Below are 25421 nucleotides of genomic sequence, written 5' to 3'. Positions count from 1 at the left end.
TTATTATTTCTGGCATCTTCCTTGTTATAATCCAGCTAGTGAATGTTCAAAGAACATAAAGTCCTACAAATAAATAAACTGAATATGAGTGCATTTACAAAAAGGGAGCAATTAGGATCAAGAATCTGACATGTAAGCTTTGATTATATAAAGTAATTATATTTCCCAGTGGTGTTCCAGCAACATCTCATCAGTAGAAGAAAAAGTGAAAAATTTCAAGAGTTATGACATGTATGTGTTAAAATTTCTCAGTATTAGTAACTCAGTTATCTTACCTAAACAAGACCATGATTATTAATAAAAATTTGGGGTGATCAAAACTGCAGAATTAGGTTATAGACTTTCAAGATCAGTATAGGAGGTTATAATAGAGAATAAACTATAAAATTTATACACACACATAGGGAAGTAATTTTTCTTTAAAATGTATGTGAGAAGCTGTTGCAAAATTATATTGACAAAAACCACAATTTTTTAATGTCATGATCTTTAAATAAAGAAATGTGTGTGTGTCATTAATTATTCTCCATGTATATGCTTCTCCTTTAGGTCCTGAAGTTTAAAATTCATCCTCTAAAAGGACTGAGATGTGATTGGATCAGTATTTCTGAAATTTATGTGGCAGGTAGGACTCACTTAGACCTTTTGTTCACACACCGGCTCTGATGCCTCTTGCCCAGGGGCAGAGATTTTTGCCTTTGAACAAGATTCCAAGATAATTTACACCACACTATGAGCAGAACCTAAATCAACATTTATTAGACATAACATTTGTCAATCTTTCAGTGATTACAAATGAAAAACAGGGAAATATACTTGCTCAGGAGAATCCATATTTAGAAATCTTCTGGAAAGTCAGTAAATTTAGTAAATCTTAAAATTTACTACTAAAGAATTGGGTGTGGTGGCTCATGCCTGTAATCCCAACACTTGGGAGGCTGAGGCAGGATGATCACTGTGAGTTTGAGACGAGCCTGGGCTACACAGTGAGTTCCAGGTCAGTCTCAACTATATAATGAGACCCTGTCTCAAAAACAAAAACAAAACAAATCAAAAACAAAAACAAAAAAACTACTAAAGAAAAATAAATAAGGTTTGAGACACAGCAAATGTAGTACTGTTTTTGAGAGCATATGTTTGTCATCAAACTTTTACAAAAAGTAGGTGAGTAGATCACAGTAGATGATCTGTTTTTGACAATTTCTTTTGTTTTGAGACAAGGTCTCCCTGTAGCTCAGGCTGGCCTTGAACTCATTCTGTAGTCCAGGTTGTCTTCAAATTCTCAGTGATTCTAATAAGTGCTGGGATTACAGACATGCACCACTATGCCCGTGTAATTTTTAATATGAAAATTATATGTGAGCATTAACCAGAAAGTTCTAATGAAGGTCTTGGAAAAGGGCTGTGTGTGTGTGTGTGTGTGTGTGTGTGTGTGTGTGTGTGTATTTGGAGAGGTTGGTTGAAGTGCAGAATGATCAAAAGTGGGGAGAGTAATCAGGAAGTGATAAATTAAATTATGGATAGAGAAATGGATAGAGAAAATGAGAAAGAGAACAAATATTAGTTGACAGGTAAGGGTGACTGGTTTTATTTGTAAATTGGTTTTATTTATAAATGACAATAAAATTGAGCTGAGTAAATAATAAGTATAAAAATATAGCACTTTTTAACATTCACATATTAATTTTACCTTTTACCAATGATAGGGAATCAGGAAGCTAGGCTAATTCTTCTTAGCCCTGAAGAAATCATTATAGTAGGTGCAGGTCTCTATTTCTGTACTGAACTCTGAATGTTCATCAGTGAAATGATTAGGGCATTCTTTTCAGTTAATAATATTTTTCCACTGAGTCTTTAGAGGGGACTCAGTCAGCAGGTCTGAGTGTTCAACAGCAGAACCCATCAATATAACTGTAAGGCTTAAGACCCTGGAACCCTGAAGAGTAAAATATGAGGGAGAATGCGTAATTATTTAATAATTACACAAGTTTTTGTGAATGCATTTAAAAAGAAATGTTGGGGGGATTCGAACTAGGAGATAGCCAAGCGTTTTTACACATTTTTTTTTTTTTACTTTTTCACCAGTCTCCAGATACCAAAAGATGTTCTGAACAAAATTATAAGTTGGAAAGAAAGGACAGGATATGTCTTTGTAAAAATGGCAACCGGAAGGTATTAACTTATCTGTGATATCTAATGTATCACTATTCAGACTGGAAGGACAAGAAAGTTAATTCTTCATATTCTGAATGTAACCTGGCTCACCATTAAGCAATTAAGTAGCCCTGATCTTTACTCAAGATGAATCATGAATATTAACATTTAAATATTTTTCAGTTAAAGTGTCACTATGCTCCAAACCTACATTGACAGTGAAAGGGAAGCAAAACTCAGTTTTAGAGAAAATAATGAGAAGGATGTTATGGGGCCTCAGTCCTTGAAAAGGGCTGCCTATTAGAAATGTAGAGGGCTTTGGTTTTGTTTTTTGCAGTACTTGGGTTGGTGTCCAGGGTTTTTGCAATGAGCCTAAACTCTTTCTTATTTTTTTCTTGAGATAGGGTTATGATGATTTACTAAATTGCCAAGCCTGTTCTCAAACATACAGTCCTACTGCCTCAGACCCCCAGAGTGATGAGATTACAGGCATTTTTCACTATGCCTGGGAGATTTCTAAATTCTTATTTCTGAAGAATAGAAACAGAAACAGATAGGTCCTAAACTAGCCTTCTATGCATAAAATGTGCTCTGTGGGTCAAAAATCAGATCCATACTGGGAATAGCTGTATAGCAACTGACAAATGAGAAGTAGAAAAGTCACTCATACTCACTAAGACAATACTTACAAAGAGAAAACAAGTACCAATCATTGCTGCTTTAACTGTTACATCGAGATCTGCTGGAACATGGATTCCAAAATTGTCAGCATTTGTGAAAACATTATTTACAAATCCAGACCAGTACTTTGAAATCTTCCCAACTGTGAGCTTTTCATTAATGGTTTTCACCTTTGAAATGAAAACAAGAGCTGTTAAATCTGAAGGTAAAAAGAGATGGTTGTACATTTATTGGTATGTTTAACTCACAAGAGAAATGAGTTATTTTATTCATCATCACTAACAATTCCACATTACTCTTCTCTTTAAGAATAAGTGTAAATTTAACTTTCCAGTTCACTCTCCAAGAATTACGATTCTATGGCAGTTTTCTAACCCACCACAAACCCTCCTTTTTCCTCTCTCTCTCTATCCCTCTCTCTGCCTCCCTCCCCCCACCTCTCCGCTCTCGTATGCAGATTGAGAATGTAATGACAATAAATAATTAAGTCCAGGCAACCACAAGATGGCGGTAGGTACACAGTTCAATTATACAGTCTAAGCAAGAAAGAATTCCTTTACTTGGGATCTAGATTTTAAAACTGAATTCTCCAGTTATGTATATATCAACTAATACTTTATAATTATTAAATCATTAAGCAATATCACACATTGTTAAAACACATTTTTATGTTATACTGAAGACATTTCTCAAGTCATTTCTTTCTAAGCTTTAGTTCTATTTTGACGTTAAAAAATGTTCTGAGCTAATGGACGCTACAGGAAATCAGACCAATCTGACATGACAGTCTGTCAGTCTTTTTTCAGGAGTTTTATCAACTGAGCATTTCATTGCCCAGTTTCCCATTATAATGATGACAGTCATTTAAATTTTAACTTTTCATGCAGTGTTAAAGAAAAGAAATTGGAGAAAGTAATTTAGAACATTTCAATATCATAAACATTAAAACTTTTAAGGTTAAGTTTTACTTAATCATATTTCTCTTAAAATATTATGCCAAATTCTTTTAGAGTAGTTGCTATCAGTACATGTAACATTGCAAAATTTGTAATTTATTCTATGTAAATTATTTTCCTTGAAGTGTTGACGGTGGAATGTCCTAGGTGGGATAAATATATATATAAATTAATGAGTGAGAAGTAAATGTTTGCTTTAAATTAGGCTCTCTTCTGCCTAAAATTTATGTCTAGGGAAATCTGTTAAGATACTTTATATTATTGCAGGCTGAAATGGCAATTATTTATTTTAATATTCAGTTATAGAAAACTGAGTGGATTGTTTTACAAAACAAATTTGGCAAATCTTACAAATATAGCTTTTTAAATTAGTAATATTTTAATAGAGTGTACTTCTGAAATGAGATCTGGAGTAGACTATGTGACCACCCGGTTTACTGGAAATAAAATACATAATTTGATGATCTCAACTATACAAATACATTTTCTTTTTACAATGTTAATTTATCATCATTAAATTAAGCCATTAGAAACCACTAGTTTTGGAAAAAAAATGTTTTGGTTATCTGAAAAAGCCAAAACTATATGTACATGAAAATTTTGGCTTTCAAAGACTTAGATTTTAAAATAATGAGACATTTTCTATTTTAAGTAAGAAACTATAGTTTTATCCATTGTAGTTAACTAAATATATTTTTGAGAAAAAACATGTTTTGATAGCTGTCATTACTTTTGATTTTTAAAAATTGACTTTGAATAAAACTTGCAGTCTACAGCAGATATCTTGCCAAGGTGTCTATAACAGATACAATGGCCAAGATGGTAAATTTTGATACTATATTTTTAAATTCTTGAACTGAACATCTGGAATTATAAATTTATTTTATGAGTACAAAAATAAAAAAATGAGCTTACTTGATTATTTTACTATTATTTTCTAAACTTACTTAAGGGATATTTTGAATTTTGTAAAAATTGAGTTATGTTGCAAAAAAAAAAATTAAAACCTAAATGACAACTTTCTTCATTTTGTCAATCATACCTCAAAATCCACATCGCCAAAACAGCCACATGTTGTGCAAGGACCAACAATTTTCAAAACATCTTCTTTGTTTGCATTTCGAATTGTGAATTTAGGCTGAAAGGGGTCCCACTTCTGTGCAACATAAGCAACTATAGTACCAGGAGGGGCTTGTATTTCTAACTGAAAAATGAGACAAAAATAAAACAAGATTTTCTAAGGATATTATATATTTACTTGCATTATAGTGAAAATCTACCTCCAAACGGTACCCCATCGGGTTTGTATAAGTTATTCTAAATATCTACTTCCAGCAATTATAAAGCACTGTTGTTTTTACATTTATATACCACCTGTGTTAGAGATACAAATATACTGTTCAGATAATGTCTTGCATTATGCATAAGAATTTATTTTCCACTTCCTTTATGAGAACTGCCTCAGGACTATCATGTGCCCCTGGGACACTACAACTAGCTTCTCTGCCATATCATTCCAAGTACAACCTTGGTCAAGTACAGCTACCCCGACGCGGTAACTCATGATACTTCCTTGAAGATGCAACCAACACTTACATCTATCTATTTAAGCCCCTTTTACCATTTATTAAATGTTCCGTCTTTTTCTCTTCAGGTTGTCAACTTTCAGAGTCTTTGTATTTAATTAGAAATTCTTCTTACAGAGTTACAGTTATTAAGCAAACACCAATTAGATTGTTGGTTCACATCTTTTAAAGTATTAAAACTAGAAGTTTTCATTTTTTCACTTGTAGGCACGAGTTTAGTATTTGACCCTATTACTTAAATATTCATATAAGCCAAGTTAAATCATTTAGTAATATAATCAAGCAAGTGTTTGTTTTTAAACTAAAATAGATCCTCAGCATCTAAGCTTCTTTTCGCTTTTATTATCAAGTTCACAGTCATATGTTCATATCTGTAGTGCACTTGGATGAACAGAAGTGAGTTTACGTGATTGCTTAGAATTACATGTATTTGTCCTGAGATTTCTAAGGAAATTGGTTTAAGAGATTAAAAAATTAGTGGCTATCAAGATCAAGATAAATCTCATGTTTTTCTTTATATGACACTAGGATACTATGTAGATATAAAATATTGATTACCAGAAATTAAGAAATGGATGTGTACTTATTATTATTGATGACACTATCTCAGAGTATGTTAATCTTACATATATGCTCAGTAGGAGGATGAAAAATCCTTAGGCTTCATGACTGAGTTCTTGAGCCATTTCATCAGTTAATCAAGTGCTTACCTATAAATAGAGAATTAACTTCAATAGATATTGTGAGAAGCTTCCTCATACAATCAGCCTTGATATTAATATTTATTATCATGTCCTAAGGACATCATTTATACACAGATCTTCTACAGAGAAGCTTGGGGTTAAATTGGGACATCTAGATCAAGTTTCATCAATGGCATTTTCTGAATGTGTTATCATAGGAAAACCACCTCTTCTGGTTGCCTTGATTGCAAGATGTGGATTGGAATACCAGCTTTCTATCTCAGAGATGTCATATCAAAGTGAGCAAGACAAGTAAAAGTTCTGTGTCAATTTAATTACATAATTGCTTACATTCATGAAAATTATTGTCACCTCTCTTACATAATGATGAAAATCTATTTTAAAATAAGATAATTTATTATTGTCTCTAGAGCAATAACACTGCCTTTGCTAATCTCTACCTAGAGTTTGTCATAAATGGGCAGGTGGAGTGTGAAATCCTATGTTATTCTTAACACCTGATGGGGCCGGGGATTTAGCTCAGTGGTTCTGCCTCCTGCCTCACAAGTGCAAGGTCCAGAGTTTGATCCCCGGTACCCACAAACAACAACAACAACAACAACAACAACAAAACAAAACAGAAACACCTGATGAAGAGGAGTTTAGCATCATTACCACTGCTTGGACTGTGCTACTGTTAGGGAAGCCAGGGGTAGTTTTGCTGAATGGTGGAACTTGCAGACATTACAACTCTGTGGTTAATATGAAGCTTGAAGATGATGTGTCTCATTTACATGATGCATGAGCTGTCTTCGTCAAATAGCATCACAGAAGCTACAACAGTTTTTGGTTGAAAGGAAGACATTTTAGTGACTCACCAGATCCTCCAGCTGTTCTGATATTCAAACAATTGAAAAATTAATTGCTTCATAGCTTCAGACAAAAATCTTAAAGAAATAATGGCTAATCTTAAAAATAATAATAAAAGACACTCAGAGCCAACAACTCACCTCTTGTAGGTAACAAGGGCACCAGCAGCTGTTACACTTTAAGGGCCGGTTTACTGTAATCACCTCTCGACCTGAGTTGTCTGTGATCTTCAGGGTGCAGGATCGCAGTGTGGAACAGAATGTTCGATTAAAACAGATGCTTTCCTCCACTGCAAAGTAAATTCTTTGTCCCAAGCTGTTTTTGATCTCATATTTGTTGGTGGTCTCAGTGCCAAGAATCACTAACAGAGAAAGAACATTTTACGAAACAATGCATTGGCTAGTATCAACACTTAAGTAAAGGGGAGGTGTTAGTCATGAAAATAGAGTAACAAAAATCAATGATTTGTGTTCTATATGTGTGTGTATATATATATATATATATATATATATACATGTATGTATGTATGTATACTTTCATGCTTTATGTTTTGAGGAGTTAGCCATAAAAATTCAGTAAACTCTTGAAATAACGCTATATAATAAATTCATTTTGATTCAGAAATATGACCAAAAATATAATATCATTCAACTAAAGAACTAATACCACAAAGAAGAATCTATGACTCATTGTTATGCAAGTTATTGATACAATTTACAGTCATGAAATAATACCTATTTGGTTAATCACTGATAAAATGATAAAACAGTGGCATTTTGTTTGAATGAGTTTTTGTTAATCTCATCTCTGATTTCTAGAACTGTTAAGAAATTTAAATACTAACGTCCATGAGAATGATCAAGTACCTTCAGTTATTTTAGGAACAAATATAATTTTAATTAATTAATTAATTATTTATTTTGTTATTGGGGGTTGAATTCAGGACCTTGCACTTGTGAGGAAGGTAGTAGCACCACTGAGCTAAATCCTGGGCCCAGGGACAAATATAATTTTAGAATTTTACGTGCAATATCACCAAAGACAGTTCCGTATTTTTAGTTTTATTTAAATCATACTAATTATTTTATTTTCAGCTTTTATTAATAAGTAAGTCAAGTGTTCTTTTTGATCTAACTTTACACATTTAACATTATTTTATAATATATTTAGAAGTGAAGAAACTTCAGAAAACTAAAACATTTCTAACAGTTTTTATAAATGCAGAATATAACATACTTACTTTCAAGAAGCTCCACCTGCTGATGTATAATTATCAGGTCTAACTGTTAGAGGATGACATAAAGAAAGTAAAAAGTATTAAATCACAGTACATCATAAACCCTTGGAGATATTGCCGTAAACATACTTCTGATGCTATATTAAATTAGATCATTGCCATGTTCTCTCCTAAACTGTTTGAAAAGCCTTATACTTTATGATGCAAGCAAGGATAAAATGTGTTTTACTCAAGTAAAAATGTGCATTAATTTTTTAAAATTCCAAGGTAGAATTGTAAGGGATAATGTCTGTGGTTAACTTTGTGTTTCTTTGTGTGTGAAAATGGTGGGGGGCGGGGGAGAGGCAAAGGGAACAAGCCTAGATGTTTTCAAATTTCCCACAATTTATTTTTAAAGAAATGAAATCTAATATTGTTTTGAATGAATGTCTGGCCACCCTCCATATTCCCTAACTCAGTGTCAATCTGCAAGCCTGTAACTCGTTCCTCTCAGTGTTCAAACAGTTTTGATAAAAACTGAAAAGGTTTATTTAAAAAATATTTCTCAGTCACGCCTTCCTTTGGGCTAGAAAACAAATCTATAGATGCCAACAAAGTATCAGTATAAACCAAATAAGAGTTCTGCTACTGAGTATGTGACATTTATCTTCTGTAATTGAAAATAAGATTGCTTTGCAGAGATTAAGTGTCTATAGATAGTCCAAAATGACTATGAAAATATGCAATGCAAATTGATTTTTTAAAAGGAAATATAAATCATGTGCTCTTAGACTAACTTTGTGTATATTTTGTTTTTTAAAATTGATTAAGTTTATTACTCCAATGTAGGCATACAAAATTATCACGTGCATCATAGGGAATTTGCATCCGTACATGATTCATCTTGATTCTTATTTTTCTCTCATTCCCCTCCCCACCCTTCAACCCTTCTTCCCCTCTTTATTTACAAAAAGTTTGATTTCATTTCATCTTTCTTTTCTAATTTTTCCTTCTCCCTTCCTTCCCTTTCCACCTCTCCTGTGCCCCTTCTAATTTGAACATTTTTTTCCTATATCCCAATATCTATTATACATTTTGGCCTTTATTTACACTTTCTGTTTCGCATACCAGAGAAACAATGCTTTATTTCTTTGTGTATATTTGGAATGTGATCTTCACTACTTGAAGATCCACTAAAGTAAAATCCTGAACACTGCTACAACTGTTGATATTTCTAATGCTTCACTTTTTATTTCAACTTAAAATTTCATTCACTTTATTCTCTATATTAATAAACTCATTAGGAATTGTTAAACTGAGCAAATCATTACTAAAATTTCATATTGATTGGATACCACAAACACATAAAACTTAAAGCTACATTATTTCCCTCATTCTCTTTGAATATATTGATATAAGGGTAAGACTAATATTATTTCCTCTTTTTAAAACGTTAGTATTTATAAAAGAGTACATGTCATCTCTTTTTATTCAGATTCACAAATTTTTCTTCACAATTTTTAGATATTTGATCTGAGATATGCTAAATCTATATTCACAATTACGACAAAACACTTTTTAAAAATTAGAATAAGACTTTCACAGTGTATGGCTTTAGTTCTGATCTCTTTTGAGGACATGGAGGGTTGTACGTAAAAAAGAGCCGAGACTCACAGAAGCTCACATGATTATTTAGCAGTAGTCTCTATAGAAGTAACTTAGAAATGGAGACATAGGGAGTCAAGACTGTGACATTTGAGGTTAGGAGCTCCAAATACTGATGTTACAGAACTAATTTTAGCCTTAAAATTTTGAAATTATTAACTGATCTCTTCTCAACAATGAAAAGAGAAGTTTTACCTCTCTAATGTTAAAAAATAGCTGTTCATCAAGTGACTACCATCACTGCGCTGCATATTTGAACACAATGTCTGGTATAATCCTCACAAAAATTCAGAGGGGTGAATATTAATTTCACATGTACGGATACATTCCTAGAGAGATTAAGGAATCTACCAAGGTTATAAAGCAGGTAAATCGCAACCAGTTCTGATGTTATTTCTAAATTGTCATGTTACTGACTTTATTAAACTTGAGAATTAAATGAAATGATTTAAGTGACACTATGAAGTGTGAATGCCTTTATTTCCTATTTTCTTTAATACTTATGTTATATTCTATAATAAGATTGGATATGATTTATCTTTGTGGGCAAGTCTCCTGGATTTGAGGTTTTTGATTTTTGTTGTTTTCGTAGTTTCCTTTAAGTAGCCCTGAACCACTTACAAACCATTAAAACATTATCCAAATGAACCCTTTCCATCCTCTTTTTTTTTGTTTGTTTGTTTGCACCAGGGATCAAACTGGGGCCCTTGCGCTTATGAGGCAGGCAATGGAACCCCTGAGCCAAATCCCCAGCTGCTATTCTTTTCTATTGGTTGATGGACTAGGAATTGATGGAAATTTTAAATAGATTGAATTATATATTCAGATGTCAGGGGAAATAAAGTACTTCTTAAGCATGAAAGCTGTAGAAATGAAAATACAATGACAGCCTTGGATATATAGCTTAAGAATCCTTTTTTAAAAATCTGGTTTATGGGTATCATTGATTCCATTAATACTGTAAATATTTCAAAATAATTTAAATATTTACCTGTGACTTTAACTTCTCATTCCTATAGGTGACTAAATTTTAATGATTCATTATAGCATAATTATCATTAGTTATAATTAGTTATTATAGTTTTCTATATTCCTATTATAAGATAAAGTGTTATTGAGTATGTCAATTCAATCTAAAAAGATTCTATTTTTAGCCTTAGATTTAATTTACATTATATCTGTGTATATTTATTTTCAAATTAGTCATTGGTAGACTTCTACATAATGAAGTAAAATTTTAAATAATTGCCTAACTTTTTATATAGTAAGATTTTTACTGTATAATTTCATGTGTACTTATTGTAGAATGTATTATTTCCAAATGTTTATAATTTAATTTAATTTTTGGTTCAAAGTTAACATTAACAATTTATTTAAAGACTCGGTATAACATTTTAGAAATGCTCATTTTTATATGTACACTGCTTCAAACTAAATAAATGCTCTTTTTGCATAAAGTGACTAAGTTATTTCTCTTAGAAGGAAAATGTTCAACAATTTGTGGCACATTTTATTTTTGGAAGATTTGGGAAAGCCTATTTTTGTAAAATATACTAAATTTTTCATTGAATCCAATTTGTTCATATTTCTATTTACTGGGTGTTTAAAAAAAAAGTATTCCTGTCAAGCATCTGGCTCTGGGTGTGTCATCATTCATGGATGGAAGAAGAATATGGGATGACCATATGTGATCATCAAACCTCAGCCCTCTGGCACTGGTATATCACTTTTATACTCGGCAAAACCTTGTCTGACAACATTCCCAAACAGCTTGCAGCAGTTAATCAACTCTAGTCAGCTATTACAGCTGATCCTTCCTGCAGATGGAAGACAGTAGGTTAGCGTTTCCAGCTCTTTTACATATCTCCCTGAGCTAGCCAGTCTCTAAAGTATATTTGTCTGCCAGTGGGTTTCTGTAGAAGGCATCTGCAATTATAAACATTTTCCCGGGAACATATGCTGCATGCAGTTTAAACCCTATCAGGCATAACAGAAATCTCTTGTACCTTAAGGGAATTAACACAGAGATTTGATTTTGATAAAGGAGATAGATTTTATAGTTTGAAAGAATGCCAAACTAGCTGAAAATTGCAGCAGATGTGCTGACATCTCAATATTAGTGTAAGCACATTTCCAATCTTTGTAGAACAAATTAAAAAAGGAAGAATTTATTGGGAGAAAGAAAGTTTCTGTCTAAGAGAGACAGAAGGGAGTCTGGAAAGTGGGTTGCCTCTGTTAACTGAATTATTACAAGGCTTGAACTACCTCTTACTCTGCAATGACTAGAACAGTTACTGCACCTAGTAGCAATTTTCCTTTAGGAAAATTGACCAGAAGATGCACTAGTATCAGAAGACAATAATGTTGTTAACTTACTTTCACCTTCCTTTAGAGATATGATTGAACTCTCAGATCACTGTAAAAGTCTGCCTGAGTGTTTTAGGGCTTTAACAATCTTTTCTCCATATACGTGTATATATTAGAATTTGTGCTTACTTGGATTTGTTAGAGGGAGAGAAGACTGGAACCTTGGCCTCTCACATACTAGGCAAGCACTTTAGCATATGAGGCTATGTCCTGAGCCATTTTTAAAATTTTAGTTTGAGATGGGGTCTTGCTACGTTGCCTAGCTTGATATCCAACTTGCGACCTTTTGATCCTCTGGTCTGTGTCTTCCAAGATGTTGAGATTGCAGATATGTCCCACTACATATAGCATCCTGGCTTTTGTACAAATCCTTTCACCTTTATTAAACAATTTTTATTTTTCCAACTAGGTTGCAAGAAGTTTGGGAGAGAGAGGCTATATTTCATGCTTTTTATATCCTTTCAGTATAGCAAGTACAAAGTAAATATTCTTAACTAAATAGCTGTAGGTGACTAAGACATGTTAGACAATTCCTTGAGGGTAAGTTTGCCAACAGCACCTAAACAGAAGGTAGATAACTGTGCTCAATAGCTCTATCAAAAATATTTAGTTTCATCACTCCGTCAATTAAATGAGGAAGATAAAATTAGCAATAAAAGAAAACAGATTCTTCCTAAATAAAATCAATAGTTTTAAATTTCATGATTTATAAAGTCTTTCTTGCTCTGGTAAATTGTTGAAATCCTTCAACATTGGCTGCAAAACAAGAAACTGAGTTTGCATTCACTTTAAGGGGAAAACTTTTATGGAAATAAAAAGGTATAAACACCTGGCTTAAATACTCTAGACCAGGAGGGACACTGACTGTGGACAGGAACCTGCTTGGTGGATGGGGTCTTGGCTGCCGGGTTTGGTTTCCTGGACTGGAACAAGAGATAATATGACTTCGGCCTGGGTCTGGAACTCCAGGAAGAAAATGAGGTAGCCCTCTACCTTTTTGGTTCTGTGTATCTGCAAGAGAACGAAAATCTGAACACATTGTTAAATTTAAGCAATTTCATATAATCCTTCTTGACAAGTATGTCAATTCTTAATTTAGATGGTAGACTATCTTCTTCTACCTCTTATTTCAGGGCCTTTTCCTTTACTTGTAAAACTCATTGCCACATCATTGATCCTTAATTCGGAGAAAAATAAATGCTGAAGACTATTGGTAGTAATTTGAGAAAAAGCTAAATAATTTGACTGAAGTAATGACTTAAGTGTGTGTATGTTTTTAGCTGTGTATGATATAGGATCACCATAATACTTGGGGTATATTGTTGCCTACAATGCTAGTATATGATGCTTGACTATAATTCAATCTTTTCCAAAGACACATGAATTGGAGAGACAAGTAAACTGGATCTAGAGTCACAGAAAGATGAAATTTATAACAGCTACACAAATATTTGATTGTATACTCTCATTACACATATACTAAGATTGGACTGACACATACATCATTAACAATAGATTACAGTGGGTTTTCGGTTTTTGAGACAGGATCTCACTATGTAGTTGAGACTGACTATGTAGCCCAGGCTGGTTGTGAACTCACAGTGATCCTCCTGCCTCAGCCTTCTGAGTGCTGGGATTATAGACATGTGCCACCACGCCTGATTTAGATTACAGTGATTTTGCTTAAACCATAACACACAATTCATGAAACTTTGTGGAAGGGGAATTTTACTGTATCTTTTAAATCTGGGAATGTGTTAACTGACAATACAGTTTCAATGGGCTAAACAACATCAGAAAGTTATAAGTGATGCCTTTGAATATACTCGAAGAAACTATACTGAAAATGTTTCAGGTAATAACGATGACAATTAGACTTATCTTCTCAAACAAGAATGCTAATTCCAAAGGTAGCAACACTGTCACTTCAACTCTTTTAAAGAGCATAAGATCTGTAACAGACATTTTATGAACAGCACATGTTAAGCATTTTGAGTAGGTCTGAGAAGAAGTGTTAATTTTCCACCTAAAGTTTTGCCTCTAATTTTAGTCTTAAGGTCTCATCGTTACTGAATATCACTGCCTTTTTGGAAGATTAATCATAGTTTGATGATAATATTGCTTTCTAGTCACAAGTTTCTTCAGAGACCCAGACCACCAGATGAAGAAGGAACTCCTTTGAATTTCTATCTGGCTTTGAATTTCTATCTACTCTTTTAAAAATGTATAACTAGCTTATAAATATTTTACACACTCTGCAACTCTTTACCTTACAGGCTACTGTGTTTCTGTAACTCTTATGAAGTCATGAAGCATTTTGGACTAAGTGTTAATGCAGATAAATGAAAGAAAATACTAGTCAAGATTTTTGTTTGTCATCAAGTGTAAAATGTAAACATCTTAACATTTGTGATTTTGTTGTTTCTTGTATATATCAAATCTGTAAGATTTTCCAGAGACTCAGCCACATTAAATGTCGATGAAAAATCAAAAGATTACCTCATTTGTTTAATAGTAAATAGTGTTTAAAGTATGTTTTGATGAATGAAAGAATTATTTGAATGGCTCATCAATTTAATTTAGAATAATGTAAATTAAAAAAAAATCTTAAATTTTTTTATTGTTTTGGTACCGGGGATTGAACTTGGGTCCTTGTGCTTGCAAGGCAGGTCACCGAACCACTGAGGTAAATCCCCGGCCATTTTTTTTTTTTTGTAGGATAATGTAAATTTTTGAAATCATCCTCTAGTAATTAGATTAAATAGTTTTGCTAATTATGCAAATCATAATTTTTATATCAAACTTTTCATTATACTCTAGTGTTTAATGGGTCTGATAATGGAATAGCAGCATGCTATAATTTCATTCTTCTGCAAATTTCACAAGTATTTTTAGTGAAAATGCAACTTCTTATGCTTAAAAAGTACACTTCTTACCTTTTGATAATTTCTTTAAATTAAGAGAGCAGAGATGATATTTTCTTAGTATTAGGGATTTAGGAAAGATCTTATCAAGTTCCTGTCCCCAGCTGATCTGCTTGCTTAAATCGATATTTTCTGTTTGAATTCTTATATTTAATTTACTACCAAAAAATTTTGAAAGATTTTGTATTGATCAGCTAGAACGCATTTCTTTTTTCTTTTTTTTGGTACTGGGGATTGAACTTGGGTCCTTGCACTTGCAAGGCAGGCCACTGAACCGCTGAGCTAAATCCCCACCCCTAGAACAGTTATTTCTAATCCTTCAGATTTAAGGTCTAACATTAAATATGTTGTATTATTTATAACTGATTGATGTTATAGCAGTTTAAATAATGGATGAAAAAATAAGTCATTTGGATTATTCTTTAATACTTTCAAATTTAAATCTGAAAAGTTTCTTTAGATCTCTTTAAAATTGTAATTTTGTCCTTTTGTTTGACATTAAATATTACCACTCTTATTTGTCTATACAGCTTTTTATTATTAATGTACTAGGTTTATATCCATGACAACTAAAGTAGTTTATTTTTACATCTGAAATTATATATTCTCTGAGAGTGGGAGAGAGAGAGAGACAGAGAGAGAGAGAGAGAGAGAGAGAGAGAGAGAGACAGAGAGAGGGAGTTTATTAATGCAACATTCTCCTTAGAGTTAAAAAATTTAAATTCCAGTGTTCAAAAGAAATACATGGTAGCTTTTAAATTATTAATGTCACTGATTATAACTGCTCAACAACTATATACTTTTGCTCATAATTTAAGGTAACATTTATTAACTGGCTAGAATTTTTCTTACCTTTAGAGGCCATGAAGATGTCGGAGTCACTTCTTCAAAGGCAACCAGGTTAAAAGAAAAGGCTTTTCTTGCTGCAGCACAGAGAGAAAACAGCATGCATAAAACTTCAGAAGGTGTCTGCTTGCCTCGTCTCATGCCAGCTTACAAATAACAGTGCCTCACTTCCTCTGGAGCGCTGGATTTCATCTGTTTGGACAACAGGGGGAGATGAAGTTGTCACCAGAGGTAAACACTAATAGGAACCCATCCTGTCACTTGGTGGCCGAAGGAACTATTTAAAAATAACATGAGCCAGAAAGCAAAGCATATAATACTTATTTTAAGGATTTTATTTGCACTTGGTTATTTTATATGTCTCGGAAAATACATGCTTGTATTCATCCTTACACTGGAAACAGTTTGTTTTTAATATCTCAAAGTCTTCTGTGCCAGAAGCTCTGACTAAAATCCTGTAATATGTAAGATTGTCGCAGTAGTAAATACATTTCTTTACATGTTGAAAATATTTGAAAATAATTATTGTTTTTTTCTCTTGAAAGTTCTATACTCTTTCCTGAAAAAAACAAAAACAAACCAGAAAGATAATTTATTCCACACTCCTTTTCCATATAAATAAACCTGTATGTTCATTTTAAATGAAATTTAATTAATCAGAGGAATTGGGAAACAAACATTCAGTAATCTCCTGAACATTAAAAAGTCATACAAATATTTAGCTGCATTGAGTAGTAAAAAAAAAAAAATTCATCATATCCTTGACTAGTCCTCTGGAATTTCTAAATGTAGCTGCCACTGGAAATTTTGCTAACTATGTCAGTTGCCCTGGATGGATTGTTTTGCAGAGGTTGGACTTGCAGGCCATATTGTGTTATCAGTGACACTGTCTGCTTGTAAAAATAGTTAAGTGGCCTTAATCCAGCAATGAAAAACTAAATCTGTCTCATAAATGATAAATTGTCAAAAGCTTGTATTTATTTGCAAAAGAGAGTTTTAAAAGTTTGAGCTGGAATCACCTAAGTCATCATGTGGAAAAGATATGAACACACAATTTGTATTTTTAAATTAAATTTCTTACTGTAGGGGCTGGGGATTTAGCTCAGTGGTTTCGCTGCTTGTCTCACAAGCGCAAGGTCCCGAGTTCAGTCCCTGGTATCCCCCCCAAAATTCTTACTGTTTTCCTCAGGTATTTGCAAAAAGTTTAATACACAGCACTAAATTGCTTATCTATCAAGCAAGATATTTTAAGTTGTCTTCATAACTGACAACTTCATTTTGACAGTTCTGCAGAGTGCCATCCAACTTTGAAGTTAAAATAAAAATCTAAGTAAAGGAAACATTTTCCCTATAGAAGGTAGATCACTCCTGTACCTAGACGTGGCCATGGGATGACACATGGAGACTTTCCAGGCCACCTGGTAATGACGGTGGGCAGGTGTAGTTGTTGCACATTTCTACTTTGCGCGTTCTTCTTTTCTGCCCTGCTACAGACAGCCCCAACACTGCTTTTTTAAATTTTATTTTGTAATTTTAAAGGCTTAGCATTTGCTTTCCTGAGGCCTCTCTTCTCTCTGTTCCTTTCTGTTTTTAGGCTTTCTCAAAAGGAGTCTTAGAGACCCTTCTTAATCTAAAAAATGTCTCATGGGCCCTAACCCTGTGTGCTCACACAGACAGGAGGTGCTGCTCCGTACCACATCAGCCGGCCACATCTTCTGTCCTGCTGCTGTTGCCACTGCAGTCCTAGTTCACCTTCACAATACTCGGTGCTCATCATGTACTGCCAGCTGCCTCCTCAGAACGCTTGATACAGAAAATGATACTGGAGATGAAATAGGAAATATTATATCTCACAACCTGTCCGATGTCTGATACTCTGAGCGCGTGTTCTCTAAAAATCAAAGAATGAATTCTAGGAACAACTGAGGCTAAGAGTAGGAATTTATTGATAGCATAGCTGCTGAGAGGCAAGAGGGAACTTGAACAGTAGCCAGGGACCCCCTTTATCGGCGAGTTCTATAGAGCAAAACCCGTGTGGTACAGTGTGGGCCACAGCCATGGTCAGCCAATAAGGTTACAGGTATAGTTATTTAGGTAGTAGCGATCCAACTGGGAAACAAGTCACCTAACAAGTGTGAAGGAAAAGAAAAAGACTTCTTTTAGGAAATGGTGGGTCCAGAGGTCCTGGTCACCTACCCAATAAAGTCTGGCTAGACCTTATTAGGCCCAGGGTTTGTCCTTTGAAGGAGTAAACAGATTTTCCTAGTATCTTTCTTCCATTCTGTGAAATTGAGTCAATATAAGGCAGGAATGATGTAATTGGGATAATGAAAGTTTAAAAATTTCACAATGGGACTGCACTATGAAGACAAGAAGCTTGAATGTTAGAACACAGAATCTGTGGTCTTGTCCATTCCTCGGAAACTCCTCATTGGCCACTTTTCTCACACTAACCTCTGATCTGCTGCTTTGCTGAGCATACCTGCAGGATGTTCTCTCTCTCTTACCCGTGGCCAGTGGCACAATCCTGTAATCCCAGCACTGACAGGATGATCACAGTGAGTTCAAGGCCAGCCTGAACTACATGTGGAGACCCAGAGTCCATAAAAAAAGAAAAGAGAGAGAGCGAGAGCATGCTACTTGGATGTCCCTGTGCTCAGCACTAGGCAAAAGTAAATGAAAACAAATTGCAACACAAATGCCTGAACAATTATTCTCTAGCAATGGCATTTTTACAGAGCATAACTCAGCTGTTTCTGAAGCTAAATTTTCTCAGCTGCCCATTCATGATTTTATTATTGTGCCTAATTTTACCCATTACTTCATGGTTAAGTATTTGAGTTACATTTTCATGGCACAGATGCTCCTCAAAACAGGCCTTCAGTAGTAGGGGAGAGACTATCAGTTTATTTAAATCTGTATGGTAACAGAAAAGAAATGGTGCCTTTATTAAAACAAAATGAAACCAAACCAAAACGAAAACAGCAGCATGCTCCAGATAACATCCTGGGAAAGAGATGGGGTGGAGCAATATCTGAGCCTACAGGCTTGGAGCAGAACAAGGATTAGAAGAGTTGGATCTAGGAACACTTCACAAGGGTTATGGGCTTTGTACTTCAGCTTCTAATAGAAAAATTATGTGATCATAAAACTATATACATATATACAGATAGTTTATGAACATTCATACATATATTTGCAAATACACATAAAGCGAAAGAATTATTTTTCTTTATTTATAGAATACTATTTTGGGTGAAGTTCTAAAACATCTTATTCACTTAAAATTATGTTCCTTAAAAAATCCATAATAATGCAAAACATATTTATTTTCAAAAATTTCGTGTTGCTCTATTTTATAAAAATAATAGACACAAGTGTTGGCCATTTTAATGGGTAGCTATACTATTTTATGTAAGGCAATGTTTCTCATGCAAATGTGTAGATGTCCTTTGAAGCTGCATGTCCAGAAATGAAATTCCTGGTTTATGGAGTATGAAGATCTTCCTCCTCACTAGCTATCACTAAGTTGATTTCCAACACAACTGTACAAATTTAAGTTCCCTGTAATAGTGTATGAAATTTCTCATTTCCACTATACTGGGTCAGTGTAGTAGGAAATTAACTAGGGGGCTCTTAAACATTAATTTATGAGGAGGCAGCATTCAGAGATCTTTATATTATAATCTGAGTGCTATTTACTCCTTGTTGTACATTTATGCTTTAATCGATTCTTACTTATTACAGTGTTTCATGTAATAATAATTACAGCAAACTTTATGAATAGCCAACTATAAAAGAGACTACTAGAGATGGGAAATCCTAAAGAGTCTATCTTTCAGTGATAAAACAGCACCTTTCACTCATGGTTTAATCTTTTAAAATATGAATCCACGTAAGAATCCAATCATGCACCGCCTAAGGCAAATGTCTTATCCCTGTACTTACAATTTCTCATATTAAAGCTCACTGTGAAATAATACAGGATGTATAAATACATGTAGAGAGGAAGTAAAGCAAATATATAGAGAAATAAAATTAGTATTGATTTTTCTAGATTCACCTGAATAATGCTACCTTATTAAATATAAAAAATTCAATATTTTATTGTAAATGGAAGTGTTTCTTCAATGATTCCATCAGCCATTTATTTACATGCATGAATAAACCTTGTATCCAATTGCATTTCTTTACTCAAATCTGCTCTTTTCATATGTTGCTTCATTAATTTATTTATTAGATAAACACTCGCTTCAATATGTTCCTAGCACTGGTGAGCGTACTGAGAGGTAAGGCCTCCACTCTTGGGAGCATGTATATTCTAGTGGAGTATCATGACATAAGATTCAATATTCTATTTCTTTTTAAAAAAACTGTAAGACCTGAAAATAAAATGACACAATTTATCTTCTCTTTGAAAAGCAAAACTAATTAGAATCAATACTGTGACATTCACTTGACTGTTGAGTTTTTTCACTTATACAGTACATGTTAAATTTTTCCTCTCTCTGCTACTTTATTGAAATATCCATTGTTGAGGAATAAGCAAAATAAACTGAATTGCCCTCCTTGGTTGATAGTAAGAAATACATTTGGTATCTCCCCTCTGTCTACATAAAGAAAGTCATCAATTGAAAGGCCCAAAAAGAAGATTCCTGAATCCACAGTAAAATCTGCCTGAAGCTGAGAGACATAGACATAGTTTTAGAGCAAATATATCTAGAAGGTCACCATTCACCAAAATGATGTGAAAAGACATAATTTGGAGTTCTATGCACGAATATTTCATGGGACAAATGGTATTCTGTAATCAGAAGATTGTGAAGCCCAAGGCAGAAACAAAAGTTTAGTTGGTATATGTATATTCTTTTCAAATTTTCTTCAAGTAAGATGAAGTTGAAGCATTATCTGTTTGCAAAATATCTTTGTCTTCTGTGATTTACCTGGTATGCTATGAACAATTAAAATTTTTAATAGTTTCTAATGGCATTTCCCTGTAAAGACTATTTAAAAGAGAGAGAATGAATATTGTGAGTAGTTCTCATTAATGTAAATATTATATGCATTCCTTTATATGAATGAGAGCAAGAGAGACATAGGGAGGCAGAGAAACAGACAGGTAGGCAGAGAAATTACAAGCAGAAAACTGCACCCTACAGGGTTGTGTTTATGCATGTGTTTGATAGAGATGAAAGAAAGGAAAGAAGAGACACAGAATTAAAATGAGAGAGAGAGACAGAGAAATAATTTGGAGCTATTAATTAAGATGAAGGAGAATTAAAAGAAAGACATTAATCTTCAGAGACTGCAATACAACCCTGAAAGAACTTCTTATACCGTTTTGGTAATTGCTTTATTTCTACCACTAATCAGATAATACTTACCCTGTGCTTTATTCAGTGTGGTCCTCTTCCCCTCCCAACATCTGTCTTCATCTTCAGGTCAGTATCATCAACATACAGCGAGGAGCTTTTCAGTAGCTGCAGTCGGCAGCCCAACAGTGTTCTGTGCACAACTGCTGTTCTCCACAGCAGCCATATCGTGCATGGCCAGGGCAGCTGCAGTTCAGTGTCAGCTAGAGGACGCCAGTTGTTTTCTGCAGCACACTTTCCTCACATTTCCATCTCTGAAAATAAGCTTCCCTGAGATTCTATTCCCCCAGAGCAAGATTCCCAAGAAACTGAGATAATTATTGTAATAAATATGCATTCAATAAGTAGGCGAAAATGCATTAGAGTTAATTTATGCTTACTAGTGTATGCTTAGTGTTTATTTCTGTTATTACCTATCAGCTAAATCATTGAAAAAAATGTTACTGCAATTGAAGAAATGCTTTGCTAAATGGTGGCTAAAAGAAGGAAATGAATCCTATGAACCACATAGAATGGTGCTTAACTGAACAAGAGGCTAAAGTTTGGTGGAAAAACAAAATGTGTATCTGCAGTTTGTGCATATTCCTTTTCTTGTTGTTGATGTTATTGTTGCCTAAAAAAATATTAATATAGGTATTGACGTGTGATTTGATTTCATGAAGTGTTCAGTGAAAGAACGATGAAGCAGCAATCTAGTTGAAAAAGTGCTTTATTAACAAATATTTTAACAAATAATTATGATGCAAAGCACAAAGTGTAAAAAAGCCCTTTAGTTAAAGTATGCTTAACATAAAGAGTGTGTTGTATAAAGAAGACAGTAATAATTCTCACTGACTTTGGTGTTTTAAATACATTTAAATATGAAACATTGTCCCTTGTTTCTAAATGCTAAACTTGGCTTGCAAACAGTAAAAGAAATTACAGGGTAGATGAATTGTATTGCTGAGTAAAAGGGATTCCTTCCACAACCCTGGGATTCTTATATTTTGGGCCTTTCTGCTAACTGTTCCCGTCCTCTAGAATGCTAGTGTGAAAGATACTTGTAGTTAATCCTTTCTTCTTAAATTTTGGGCTAAACGCCACCATTTAAATGAGGTCTATCCTATTCACTTTATTTAACACTCATATACAACACTCTCTTAGGCCCTTTTAGAGGCTTCCTTGATTCTTCTTATCCTACTCAGTTTTTCCTTCTTTTATTATACTCTATCACTGTCAACACACCATACACTTAGTTTATTTATATGTTGGGTCTCTTTCTTCTCAAGAATGTGAGATCCTACAAAGCAGGAATTTTCTTCATTATTTATTGATACATCCTAAACATCTAAATAGTACCTGTCTCATAGCTAGGAACTCAAATATTTACTGACTGAAAAAAGTGTGGAATAATATTATTTAATGTGTCACTTAAGGCACACTGTAACACAGCTCTAAGGTTTTTCAAGGCAAATATATATCAAGCATATTAGCCTAAGTCAATATAGGAGTAAACTTGGTGGGCCTGATAGTGTTAAACTAGTTTGTGATGATAGCAACTGTTCAATCATGAGTCCGTAAATGTTGAAAAATGAACATGGCTTTTTCAAAATCTCCCGCTGTGGTTCAGTAGTGCATGTGCTGAAAGTTTGGACTGTAGTGTTAACAGTGCTAATTGGTGATAGGGCCTGAAGGAAGGTACATAGGTTACCAGACCCTGTTGGTTCTCACAAGAGAGTTGTGATGAAAGAACAAACTTTGGCTTCTGGTCTAGTAGTAAGATCTCTTCCTCGTGCATGGGATGCACGTGGTACCGACATTGTGATTCCAAAAGCCACAAGGTCTTCAGGAGAGTTTAGCTGACATCAATGCAATGCCCTTGACATTCCTGAACTGTGAGCTAAATAAACCTCTTTTCTTTGTAATACCCTAGCCTAAGCTATTTCATTAAAATAACATTGAGTAAAGTGATAGATGCACACCTATGTTTATAGCCACACAGTTTGTAATAGCTAAAATTTTGAAACTGCCCAATTGCCCCAGTAGGAGACTGGATAAAGATGTGGTTTTTCTGTAAAATGGAATACTACTCAGCCAGAAAGCATGAGAAACTAGAATCATTCATAGGAAAATGGATGCATATTGAGACCATACTCGTAAATGAAATAAATAAGACACACATGTGTAAATACCGAATAGTTTGGTGTGAAAAACTAAAAGTGTAAATAAGATACAAGTTGTATAACTGACAATGTGAAACAGGAAGAAAAGGGCTAAAGGTATAGGGGAAGTGGAAAGGGCAGGGGAAAGAAAATAAAGGAAGAGAAAAAATATGAGAAAAGGAAAAAATAGAAACAAAGTCTTTGTAAATAGGGGAGGGAGGAGGGGGTGAAGGGAGGGCAGGGATAAGGGGAAAAAATGAGAGCCAAGACCTGTCATATAAAGGTATAAGATCCCAATGATAAATGTAACTGTACTGTACACCTAAAATGTACCAATAAACTCAATGAGAAAAAAATAACATTAAGTGGACTAAAACACAATCTAATCTGATAATATCTGTATTTCACTAAGCTTTTGCTTTATATTAGTTTAAATTTCTGTTTATATGAGTTTATTTTTACTATCTTATTTCCTACATTATTTGTGATTTTCTGCTTTTTAAAGTTATTTTTGTCTGCTACTAAATATATAAAGATTTTCATTTCTTCTCTCCTTAATTTCTTTTTCTCTCTGGGCCTAGAATAGATTCTATTTCTATTCATATAGAGCCTAACTGTGTATACTGAACATGATGGTAACTCTGAAGTTATTTTCTACAGCCATGTGTATTAATAATATTTCAATATTTAAATACTAGCTTTTTAATAAAAACTTCATCATGTCATGGGTTGTACTAAGGTTTTGTTTTCCAAAAAGGCTCATCAACTTATGTTTCCTTAATTCAGGCACATCATATCAAAGTTTTGTCATCTTCATACTGCTAGACTTGTGAGCTGGGTGTAAATAATATTCCTAGATTACCTTTCATTTTCTTTCAGATCTCAGTATACCCTGCTCCTTTTGTCTTTGAGCATTTATGTGAATTTCTCAAGACAACAGGCATTTTCCACTTCATAAATGTCATTCTTTCCTTGCTTATATGGTGGGAGAAGTCTTTCTTTATCCCTTGTTATGCAAGAAGTTTCCTATAATATAGGTGATTGTTTTGTAACTCATTTTATATGAAGGAATTTTTCTTTAATATTTTTTTTCTTATTAGTTGTATCCTGGTTGCTGTTTTTAGAGTGCTTTGTCACATAGCTGTGAATTTTACCTCCAGTTTACCTCCCTTTCTTCTGAGAGGATTTGCTGTTATTTTTTCATTTCTTTATCTTCAGCTGCTTTGGTTTCCAAGTGGAAACAGTTAATTGAGAAATTATTTATTCCTTCCTTTAAACATCCTTCCTTCTGGAAAATCTAAATGAAGAGCCCTTGATTTTCCTTTTACTATTTTTTTTCCATCTTCTGAGACTATTACACGAGGTAGAGGATTACTATCTAAAGCTTTGTGCAAATTTTTCTAGCCTGCTTACATATCTTTTTACTTTATTTCATATCTGGGAAAAACATTTTAAACTCACAGAATTCAAAACATAAAAAGAGATCCTTAAATCATGTGTTACAGTTCTTTCTGACTTATGAGAAAAGTTTTCAATTAGCAATAATCGCGCCTCGGATAAACCTCATTGGCTACGATACTGCCACTGCGCAAAGCTTCTTTCTGACTTATGAAAGTTTGTTATGATTTTTAACTTATTGAGAAGCTGATAAGCATCCAAAAATGTTTTTAAAAATATGATTTTTCCTGGGCTTATGATATGCGTATTGTACTCATTTGAGATGATGGGCCATAGTAGCAGACAACTGGAACCACTGCAGTTCCTTTTAGGCCATGTGGTGATGAGAGTAAACAACTGAACCTCTGCTGTGCTGCTAAGCAATGGTATTTGTTAGGTTTAGTGGGTTAAATTATTTTCAACTTACGCTAGGTATTATCCTGGATACCCTAGGTAGGTACTCAGATTCTGACCAATAGTTTAGGTCAGTGGTGGTGAACCTATGGCACTGCCTGCCACAGCA

General features: G+C 33.8%; 1 protein-coding gene and 1 pseudogene across 2 annotated transcripts; both read right to left on the bottom strand.

Moving 5' to 3' along the window:
• Plscr5 (phospholipid scramblase family member 5) lies at window positions 1-21480 on the bottom strand. 2 transcript variants are annotated; one of them, XM_033759691.1, is made up of 9 exons: window positions 21333-21480; window positions 17643-17770; window positions 15955-16140; window positions 13008-13189; window positions 8171-8213; window positions 7071-7291; window positions 4834-4995; window positions 2844-3005; window positions 1-63 (listed from the first exon to the last, which is right to left on the bottom strand). In XM_033759691.1, the coding sequence occupies exons 3-9, from the start codon at window positions 15965-15967 to the stop codon at window positions 25-27; spliced, it is 822 nt and encodes a 273-aa protein (XP_033615582.1). In that variant the 5' UTR covers window positions 15968-16140; window positions 17643-17770; window positions 21333-21480; the 3' UTR covers window positions 1-24. The 2 variants fall into 2 exon arrangements, with proteins under 2 accessions (XP_033615582.1, XP_019063177.1); XM_019207632.2 differs by having other exon boundaries at window positions 13044-13189.
• Window positions 21481-24897: 3417 nt separating this feature from the next.
• LOC117284559 lies at window positions 24898-25057 on the bottom strand (annotated as a pseudogene).
• Window positions 25058-25421: the final 364 nt, after the last annotated feature.

The sequence above is a fragment of the Fukomys damarensis genome, unplaced genomic scaffold, assembly GCF_012274545.1.
Source record: "Fukomys damarensis isolate Sample0158 unplaced genomic scaffold, DMR_v1.0_HiC HiC_scaffold_37, whole genome shotgun sequence".
Lineage (NCBI taxonomy): Eukaryota > Metazoa > Chordata > Mammalia > Rodentia > Bathyergidae > Fukomys > Fukomys damarensis.
Note: the sequence above shows the minus strand (reverse complement) of the source record. Positions and strands in the feature narration are given on the sequence as shown.